Consider the following 10,914-nt stretch of genomic DNA (forward strand, 5'->3'; position numbering starts at 1 on the left):
CGATAAAATGGACCGCTAACGCATTACAAGCACCCGTCTAGATACTTAATGAACAAATGAGTTATATATACTCGTCTTACTTTGTAAAAGTGACAAAACGTTCTCTTTTATTTTGTTTCACTACGCTGAATTTGGCCAGAGGGCGCTGCAACTACGAAAGGTCCGCTCCGCTACGCTACACGCATAACTAAAACGTGAAAATCGTCCGCCGCTCCGCTGTGGCTTAGCGGGGCAACTCGGAGCGGAGCGGACCGTAAAGACGCTCAACTAAAACACTCTATTGTCGTACATTAAGCATAGGAGGCTCAAACCCGCCAGATCCGTTTATTTGAGTGGGCGTTCTCGCGGAGCGGGGCGAAGCCTAGAGCCGCGGCTGCGAAGTGGGGGAGCGTGACGTCAGCGGCCAACGCCAGCGCGCGGGACTAGGATGGCGCCGCGTGGTTAGAGAAACGGGAGCAGATGCGCGCCTTGTGTACAAGGATGACGTCGCGTGGGAAACAAAACATGAAGACGCTGGCTCGCGCTCTCGGCTACTACGCCACATCGTTATTCTTGTAGGTGGCGTCGTGAGTCTTCATACGCGGTGATTCGCATATCGTAAACAACCATCGTGGTGGTTGCCGCGTTGGAGCGGAGCGTTACGCCCGTATTCAAGAACGTTCCTCTAGTCAACACACCTCCACGACTCAAGAGAGAAGATGGCACCGCCATCCCTCCACAGAAGTGGTCACTGAGCTTCATGATCATTCACGGGAATTCTTGAGAATAGTCGCGTCTTTATCAGTCGAGATGCGGCGCTGTGCTCAACAAGGTGGAGTGAAGTAAGAGCTTCGAGTCGAGGGCTGTTTGAGAATACGGGAGGTTACGGCTGACGTCAATGTTTATGTCACCATGAATAAATTTAAACAAAAACTTTAGTGATGCTAGTTTTGCTCTACTTTGCAGTGTTAATAAACCAGCTCTCTTTAATAATTCAGTCAATGAATGCGTTACGCCCGTATTCAAGAACGTTCCTCTAGTCAACACACCTCCACGACTCAAGAGAGAAGATGGCACCGCCATCCCTCTAAAGAAGTGGTCACTGAGCTTCATGATAATTCACGGGAATTCTTTAAATTGTCGCGTCTTTATCAGTCGAGATGCGGCGCTGTGCTCAACAAGGTGGAGTGAAGTAAGAGCTTTGAGTCGAGGGCTGTTTGAGAATACGGGAGTAAGTCCTCCAAAGCAAACGAAGGTGTCTCAGCCTAACACAAATAATCTTAAGGAAATCAAGGTGTCCCAATAGAACTCCAAAGACGGAGCCGTGCTTACGCATTTATAACGAACCTGCTAAAGATCATCCCAAATGTTATTTTAAGAAACAATATAGGCTAGATATACCGGGTGTTCAAAATTAAGCTTTATGGCTTTCTTAAAATTATGCACTGGGAGACACATGCAGACCACCTGCGCAAATAAGTTATTTGGTCAGGGGGACACAAAGTGAGATGATAATTATCGCTGGCAGCAGCCCAATTAACCAAAATTGAATAATTAACTTTTTATTGACGGCAGTAAGTGTGTATGTTTGTATTGAAAAGTTAGAGGCAGTCATGCTTCTACACAGTTTCACTTGGAAGAATTCTTCTAGCGTGTCTGTGCTCCGAGAAATCCAACTCCAAATTTTAATTGTCGTTCGCATTATTACGCATGCAAGAGAGTGAGGATCGGTGCAAAGCTCTTCCTGATGTGACGCGGCTGTTGCGTGCGGCGTTTAGTCTGACAACGGGGCGGAGGCATTGGCAAAGGTAATAACTGTCCACCTTCCCCTCACGGCTGGCGAAATGAAAAAAAAAAAAAATCTAAGAACCAGTAACCGCTGTCGTAACACGCGACCGCGCAGCCTGTAAAGCTGGCGGCAGCTGCCATGCCGAGATAATGGCGCGAGCGGAGAAGCCGGAGTACGCGTGCGTAATGGTGACTAGACGACCGAGCATGGTCCTTGTCTGGGCTACGCAAATAAAGTGACTGCTGATTTCCAAGTATTGTAAGTTTTATTGAAATCAAGAGTAACAACTGCACCATTAACAGCAGAAACCTTTTTAGCTATGCTAACGAATATTTCATACTGCCGCTTTAAGTTTGGTGTTGTCATGCACAAATCTCATGACAACACTTCACCCATCAAGATGTCAATGCCCTAAAAATCTTCAAAATGCCTCCCTTCCACAGCAACGCAAAGCATAAACCGCTCTCGCGTCGACTCGATTATTCTGCGCAGTACGACAATTGAAATTTGGAGTCGGATATCTCGGAGCACGGACACGCTAGAATAATTCTTCCGACTGATACTGTGTAGAAACTAACTCGACTGTCTCTAAGTTTTCAATACAAACATACTCACTTACTGCAGTCAACAAAAATAATTGTTCAATTTTAGTTAATTGGGCTGCTCACAGCGATAATTATCATCTGACTTTGTACCCCTTAGCCACATAACTTATTTGCACAGGTGGTCTTCGCGTGCCTCCCAGTGCCTAATTTTAAGAAAACCATAAAGCTTAGTTTTGAACATCCTGTATTATCAGGCGCAGCCGCCAAGCACATGGCTGTATTGGGTAACGTCCTTTTCCTATAAGCTCGTAGAAACCGATACCTGGCTTCGCTACAGGTCTTCTTCCTATTTCTGGGGTTTTACGTGCCGAAACCAGTTCTGATTATGAGGCACGCCGTAGTGGAAGGCTCCGGATTAATTTTGACCACCTGGGGTTCTTTAACCTGCACTACAACGCAAGAACACGGGCGTTTTTGCATTTCGCCTCCATCGAAATGCGGCCACGGCGGCCGGGATTTGATCCCGCGATCTCGTGCTCAACGCCTGAGCTGACTGAGCCACCACGGAAGGCTACAGGTGTTGCTCTAGCCGTATGAAACGCGGGTTTATCGTGAGCAAAAACGGTAAATTTAGGCAAATAAGAAAGGCTACCATCATCATCATCATCATCATCATCATCATCGACAGAAGCTGACCCCCCCCCCCCCCCCCCTCAGAAAAAACCTGGATCCGCCCCTGATCGTCCCGATGCTACAAACAAACGCGAAAGCGAAAACAAAACGACGCGTAATAAAGAAAGAAAATAACAAAGTAACAAAGTGCCTGTAAGCTCGTCAGCGGGCGTAGAAAGGCTTAAGACGCACCACGTGGATGACTTCAGGTCGTGCCCGGCGCCGCTGTGATTGCGAAATGCCGTCTGGCACGACCTCATAGTCCAGTGCGCCAATACGTCGGATTATCTTATATGGTCCGAAATAGCGACGCAACAGTTTCTCGGTAAGTCCTCGTCGGCGTATCGGAGTCCAGACCCAAACACGGTCGCCGGGCTGGTACTCGACGTAGCGTCGTCGTAGATTGTAGTGTCGGCTGTCAGTCCTCTGCTGGTTCTTGATGCGCATGCGGGCAAGCTGTCGACCTTCTTCGGCACGCTGCAAATAAGTGGCAACGTCGAGATTTTCTTCGTCAGCGACGTCTGGTAGCATGGCGTCAAGCGTCGTTGCCGGGTTCCGTCCGTAGACCAGGTTGAACGGCGCCATGTGCGTCGTTTCTTGCACGGCCGTGTTGTATGCGAAGGTCACGTACGGAAGGATGGCATCCCACGTCTTGTGTTCGACGTCGACGTACATTGCCAGCATGTCGGCGATGGTCTTATTTAGGCGCTCGGTGAGGCCATTCGTCTGCGGGTGGTAGGCGGTGGTGCGGCGATGGCTTGTCTGGCTGTACCGCAGGATGGCTTGAGTTAGTTCTGCCGTAAAGGCCGTGCCTCTGTCGGTGATGAGGACTTCTGGGGCACCGTGACGCAGGAGGATGTTCTCAACGAAGAATCGGGCTACCTCAGCGGCACTGCCTTTGGGCAAGGCTTTTGTTTCGGCGTAGCGGGTGAGGTAGTCCGTAGCGACGACGATCCATTTATTCCCGGACGTCGACGTCGGAAAAGGCCCCAGTAAGTCCATCCCGATCTGCTGGAACGGTCGGCGAGGTGGCTCGATTGGCTGTAGAAGTCCGGCTGGCCTTGTCGGCGGTGTTTTCCGTCGCTGACAGTCTCGGCATGTCCTTACGTAATGGGCGACGTCAGCAGAGAGGCGAGGCCAGTAGTATTTTTCTTGTATCCTCGCGAGCGTGCGGGAAAAACCGAGGTGTCCAGCCGTTGGGTCGTCATGGAGAGCTTGCAGAACCTCTGGACGCAATGCTGCGGGTACCACGAGGAGGTAGTTGGCTCGGAGAGGCGAGAAGTTCTTCTTTAGGAGAATGTCGTTTTGCAAGAAAAACGACGCCAATCCTCGCCTGAACACCTTCGGCACAATGACGGTCTTGCCTTCCAGATAGTCTACAAGGCTCCTTAGTTCCGGGTCGGCTCGCTGTTGTTCGGCGAATTCGTCGGCACTGATGGGTCCCAAGAAAGTGTCATCATCCTGGTCGTCTTGTGGCGGCGGTTCGACGGGGGCGCGAGACAAGCAGTCGGCGTCAGAGTGCTTTCGCCCGGACTTGAAAACGACGGTGATGTTGAATTCTTGAAGTCTCAGACTCCATCGTGCGAGGCGACCTGAAGGATCCTTCAAGTTAGCTAGCCAACACAAGGCGTGGTGGTCGCTCACAACTTTAAAGGGCCTGCCATAGAGGTAGGGGCGAAACTTTGATGTAGCCCAGATGATGGCGAGGCACTCCTTTTCTGTTGTGGAATAATTTGCTTCTGCCTTCGATAGCGACCGGCTAGCGTAACTTACAACCCTTTCTAGTCCATCAGTCCTCTGCACAAGCACGGCGCCGAGTCCTACGCTGCTTGCGTCGGTGTGGACTTCGGTATCGGCGTTTTCGTCGAAATGCGCAAGTATTGGCGGCGATTGCAGGCGTCGCTTCAGTTCTTCAAATGCTTTGAGTTGCGGCGTGTCCCACTTGAACTCGACGTCGGCCTTCGTGAGATACGTCAGTGGCTCTGCGATCCGTGAAAAATCCTTGACGAAGCGCCTGTAATAGGCGCACAGTCCAAGAAATCTACGCACTGCCTTCTTGTCAGCGGGCGGGGGAAAGTTGGAGATGGCTGCAGTTTTCTGAGGGTCGGGGAGCACTCCAGACTTGTTGATGACGTGGCCCAAGAACAGGAGCTCCTCATATGCGAAGCGGCACTTTTCTGGCTTTAACGTGAGTCCGGAGGTTTTGATTGCTTGAAGAACTGTTTCAAGGCGCCGCAGGTGTTCTTCGAAGCTTGAGGCAAACACAACGACGTCGTCCAAATAGACGAGGCAAGTCTGCCACTTCAAGCCTGCCAGTACTGTATCCATGACGCGTTGGAAAGTCGCAGGTGCCGAGCAAAGACCAAACGGCATGACCTTGAACTCGAACAGTCCATCTGGTGTTATAAACGCAGTCTTCTCCCGGTCCCTCTCGTCGACTTCGATTTGCCAGTAGCCGGTTTTGAGGTCCATCGACGAAAAATACTGTGCGTTGTAGAGTCGATCCAAGGCGTCATCAATCCGTGGGAGGGGGTATACGTCCTTCTTCGTGATCTTGTTGAGGCGACGATAATCGACGCAGAAACGTAGGGTTCCATCCTTCTTCTTCACTAACACCACGGGGGACGCCCACGGACTCTTGGACGGCTGGATGATGTCGTCGCGTAGCATTTCGTCGACTTGGTGCCTTATGGCTTCACGTTCGCGCGCCGAAACTCGGTACGGGCTCTGACGGAGTGGGCGGACATTTTCGTCGGTGATGATGCGGTGCTTGGCGACAGGGGTTTGTCGAACTTTTGACGACGACGAGAAGCAGTCCTTGTATTGCAGGAGCAGAGCTTTTAGTAGTTCTTTCTTATGCCTGGGAAGGTTTTGATTGACGTCGAAAGTTGGCTCAGGTATTATAGTCGTCGTTGCAGGTGCACTGGAATCGGTGAAGGCGAAAGCACTGCTGGCTTCTACTATTTCATCGATGTAGGCGACCGTGGTGCCTTTGTTAATGTGCTTGTATTCAGGGCTGAAGTTCGTGAGCATCACCCTTGCTTTCCCTGCACGTAGCTCAGCTATGCCTCTAGCGACGCAAATTTCACGGTCGAGCAGTAGGTGATGATCGCCCTCGATGATGCCCTCCATGTCTGCAGGCACTTCGGTACCGACGGAAATCATTACGCTGGAGCGAGGCGGAACGGTGACTTGTTCTTCAAGCACATTCAAGGCATGGTAACTTATGCTTGTATCCGGTGGTAGCGCGTTGTGCGTTGAAAGCGTTATCGACTTGGATCTTAAGTCGATGACTGCACCGTATTGGTTTAGAAAGTCCATGCCTAGGATGACATCCCTGGAGCAGTGCTGCAGGATTATGAAGGTCGCCGGGTAAGTGCGGTTGTTTAAAGTGACTCGCGCTGTGCAGATTCCAGTCGGCGTTATTAGGTGGCCTCCAGCTGTCCGGATATCGGGTCCTTGCCAGGCCATCTGCTAGAGGTACTGGGATCGATACCCAGCACCTCCACCAGATGTCACGTAGTAGTGACGCTGAAGAAAACATTCGTAAAACTGTGTACGACGAAACTGGTTGTTTATTGGGCGAACCTGTGCCCACAAAAGCAAGGTACACTCAAAGCACAACGATAGCGGCGAACACAGTCGGCGATCGTCGAAAATCTGATCAGCGGAAAAACGCGTCGGCTTTTATACCTGAGTCATCGAAGGTTCCAGAATAATCCCTGGTACGCGCGTATCTTCCAGAAAGTTCTAGACAATTCGCGTCGCTCATACAATCAGATAACATAAGCGTCGGTGAAAACAGGCAACGGAAAGAAGCATTGATAACGTTCTAGAAACTTCCGATACAGGCGCGTCCTGCGCCGATCGATAACGTTTAACATTTGTTAGCCGGTGGAAAGCGGCCATCGGCGAAAGATAAACATGTATACGTGTCAATATGCACATGGTGGATCTGATAATTTTGTTTGTGTTTCTTAAATGACAATAAAGAGAAAAAAAAACAGCCTTGGCTTCAGGGAAGGTGGGCTCGTCTCGCACCGCGGTGGCCTGGGCTCGATTCCCACCCAGACCGAAATGTACCAAATTTTCCTTTCAAAGCCACTAATTTACTTTGTTTACAGGAACCTCCTTGAGAAATGTGACGTCAATCTGAGCATTTTTAGACGAGTTTTTACTCTTTCGGCGTCGGCCATTTTTCATCCCCGCGCATTTTCGCCAAGGTCAACGCAAGGACACCGCCAAGGGAACCGCCAACATATACACCTTAGGCTTTCGCCTTCATATGTAAATAACAAGCAGGCAACTGCCACCGGGATTGGCACAACGCCTATCTACACTTCAGGAAGAAGCGGACATGAAATGAAGTAGAAGATAGGAAAAAGGAAATGTTAAAGGAAGAACGCGATAAAAATCCAAAGTAAAGCAATGAGAAATAACTGGTGAGAAAACGGACGAGATAAGCCTGCAGTGCGCGATAGACGTCTTGCGCTTATCTCATTCCTTCGAAGTGTTATTCATGTTATACCAAGCCCACAAGAACGAATATTATTTGAGCCATCATTCTCGGCGCCCTTCGCGATCTTTCGGCGTGGCCTGCTCAGGCAATGACATTTTGATGATGGGTCAGCTGACGCCGAAGACATGACAGCCGAACAGCGGCGGCAAGCCTGAGAAAGCAAAAGGCTGAGCGCTGTAACCCCGCTATCGCGGCCATTCGTCCTGTCAGTTCCCGCAGTCCTCGAAAGACGATGATTACAACCTAGAAGTGCTGCAAATTCTAGTGTATGAATCGGTGGCGATCGTGTTCATTTATTGTCACCCTTTCGAATATTCGTTTTAATCGTCCTTATGCCGTATTTCCTAACCATGACTTTCCCTTTCCGTTCTGGTATTCTTGGTCGGGCTCTGCATGAGCAAGCCGCGGATGATAGAACCGGATTAATGAAAGAATAAACGAATAATCATGAAATGCAGTCCTGCGGGCCCTGCTTTAGAGATTCCTCGACGCGTCGTAAAAGGAAGACGCATGCAAGCTCATAGCTCCTGCTTACTCATGAGCATTTAGCCTGCAAAGCTCTAGTCCAACGCTTTACTAAGGCGAAAGCCTTATATGTCTCATCGTTCAGTCGACCTTTAAATTCCGTGAGCTAAAACGAGTCAACGACGCGAAAGATGCGAAAACTATCATCATCAATGGCTCATCCCTCCGTAAGCAAGCAAAATGGACAATAACGATGGATGATAAAGCGAATTAATATGAATGGTAAAGCGAATTAAGTGCTACACTAAGCGAACTAAGGGGGATGACTAAGCAAATTAAGTGGATGACTCAGGCGAGTTAAAGGCAATACAATTAAGATTGATGCCTAAGTGATTTCAGAGGATGACTAAGCGAAATAAGATGAGAAAGTGAATTAGACTAATCGTATTAGGAGGATGAGTAAGCGAATTAGGGGGCGACTAAGCGAATTAAGAGGATGAGTATGGGAATTAAGTGGAATGACTAAGCGAAGTAGACTAAGCCAATTAAGGGGGATGTGTACATCATGTCGTCGTTTTTAATATATGGGCACTTGGGATTTCACCTTCGAGTAGTCTTAGGGATAACATAAGAGACCCTGTGAATTTTTAACAGTCACTTCCTTGCGGCGTCTAGGCGTTTTCATTTTGCCACTGTCCTCGATTTCAAACAGAAAGACGATCGCTCTCCCACGCATTGCGACTGATAGGGCAATCAGCCACTACTGGGAGTGCATGCGCTACTCGAACACCATTACCATCGCTCGTGTCGGCCTACAAGGCAGGGAGGCACTTTTGTGCTTCTTGAGGTCGACTAGCCTATCAGAACGTTTCTGACTGCGCGGCGCCGTCGGCGCGCGTTCATCGCGTCTTTGCTTCCTCTTTCTCATCGTTCTGCGACCCCTAACCCTTCCTCTAGCTATAAGGTAGCCACCCCGACGCTTTTCGGGTAAAAATTCTTGACTTCTCCCTTTCTTTTCTCCTCCCCCTCATTCGCGGTCCCCGCAGAATGACCGCCATCATGGAGTCCGGTCTGAACTTGAAGTGGCACGAGGACGGCATGCAAGAGTGGCACCGCTGCCAAGCCATGCAGCAGGCAGGCAGCTCGCAGGCCGGCGAGCTGTCTTTCAAGGTGCTCCGCTACGACGACATGGCGGCCGTCTTCTCCCTGTGGGCCATCATGGCGGCTCTCTCCCTCGTCGCCTTCCTGCTGGAGCTGTGCGTCCACAGGACGGCGGCACGACGCCACCACAGGCTCCCGCGCATCCACGCGAGGCGGAACGCTCGCCTCGCCGTCCAGGATCCGGCCGGAGGGGGCGCTGCAGTGCCTGCGAGCACGGGTGCGCGCCGTATGCGGGTTTCGAGCATGACGCGTGGGAGGGCCTCCGTCGTCGGTTATTGAAGGCGCAACTGAACGAGGAACGTTAGGTTCGCCTCGATTGGTAAAATTATAATTCGTTAACTCTAGAAACACCCTAGCTTGAAAAAAATCCTGGCAAGACAGAAAAGATACAGAAGTGAAAGGTGGGCTTGAAATATCCACGCTGGTCTCGCGCACAACTTTCTCTGGTACTGAAGCAAAAGCTACAGGTGGGGAGCTCTGTGCACATGTGTTGCTGCGCCAAGTGTAGTCCGGTAGGGTCTGACAAAGTTTTCGATGTATTTGCGCAGGTGCTGAATATGTGTAGTTTCCACGTGCAACAGCTCACTTGCCAAAACGGGGAAGGAAAAATCGAGAAAAAAATGTAGCGTAGCTTGCACTGGAGGTGCAATGCTAAAGAGACAGCGGAGCTGATGGGCACCTAGCTAAGCACTACCAAGTCATCCCCAGCATTTTCCCGAATTTATTGATTATTGAACCATTATCAATTAGCTATTGATTCGTTATCGATTGGCTATCGCAAGGTATTGACCACGTATTTGGGCTAGGCTAAGCACTACCCAATTATCCCCAGCATTTCCCGGAATTTATTGATTATTGACTGATTGTCGACTAGCTATTGATTGGCTATCGCAAGGTATTAGCCACGTATTTGGGCTAGGCTAAGCACTACCAAGTCATCCCCAGCATTTTCCAGAATTTGTATTATTGATCGATTAGCTATTCATTGGCTATCTATTGGCTATCGATGACTGACTAAGCTTAAGTAGTCCAAACCATGCTTATTTAGACTTAGCCAGGCTCAGCTTCGCTAGTTCACAGGGGTGTGCGCCATTGCACTCGGACCCTTTCTCCACTGCCGCCAGGATCGGCCCACCGAGTTTTGTTACACGCTGAACGGCGCAACGCCAAGCTTAAAAGCTCCACTGGTAAAAACGTCACAGTTACCCCTGAGTGGTGCATTTTCTGTTATGTTAATATATGGCCTGTAGCAGTAGTAGTAGCAGAAAAACTTTATTATATGCAGCAACCGGACGGGCACCTGCCCCAGTCCTCCGGAGGGGATAGTAAACAATATTGTGTGTTTCTGTGTCTTAGCTTAAACCAATGCGATTGAGACTTGGGAATAATAGTGCAGGACCACTGCTTTTTGTGCGAGTTTTAGCTTTACCTCCTTAGCCTTCCCTTCATTGGCATAGGAACTTTGTTCGCAAGTACAGCTCTTCGTAGAGTCATGAGGTCACGACAGCGTCCGCTTGAAACCAGTAAATAGATTACCGATAAACAAGACCCGACAAGGTAGCCGACTGGTTACGGCGTTCTAATGCTGTGCATGACACCGCTGATTCTATTCTCAGCCACAACTACGCAATTTCGATGCTGCGCAATGCAAATACGTTGGTGTACCGTGCTTTGGCTGCACGCTAAAGAACCCAAGGTGGTCAAAATTAATTCGGAGACTCCCCCACTACAGCATCCCTCCTAAGTCTGTGCTGTTTATGGGTGCTTTTCAGAACATTTTCAGA

The 10,914-nt window shown here is 49.8% G+C and overlaps 1 protein-coding gene across 1 annotated transcript in view; it reads left to right on the top strand.

Moving 5' to 3' along the window:
- LOC119448836 (probable glutamate receptor) overlaps window positions 1-9,409 on the top strand; it is a 28,617-nt gene extending 19,208 nt beyond the window's left edge. The window contains exon 7 of the mRNA XM_049666518.1: window positions 9,016-9,409. Coding sequence (XP_049522475.1) covers window positions 9,016-9,409 — 394 coding nt within the window. The remainder of the gene's footprint in view (window positions 1-9,015) is intronic.
- Window positions 9,410-10,914: the final 1,505 nt, after the last annotated feature.

Source organism: Dermacentor silvarum, chromosome 4, assembly GCF_013339745.2.
Source record: "Dermacentor silvarum isolate Dsil-2018 chromosome 4, BIME_Dsil_1.4, whole genome shotgun sequence".
NCBI lineage: Eukaryota > Metazoa > Arthropoda > Arachnida > Ixodida > Ixodidae > Dermacentor > Dermacentor silvarum.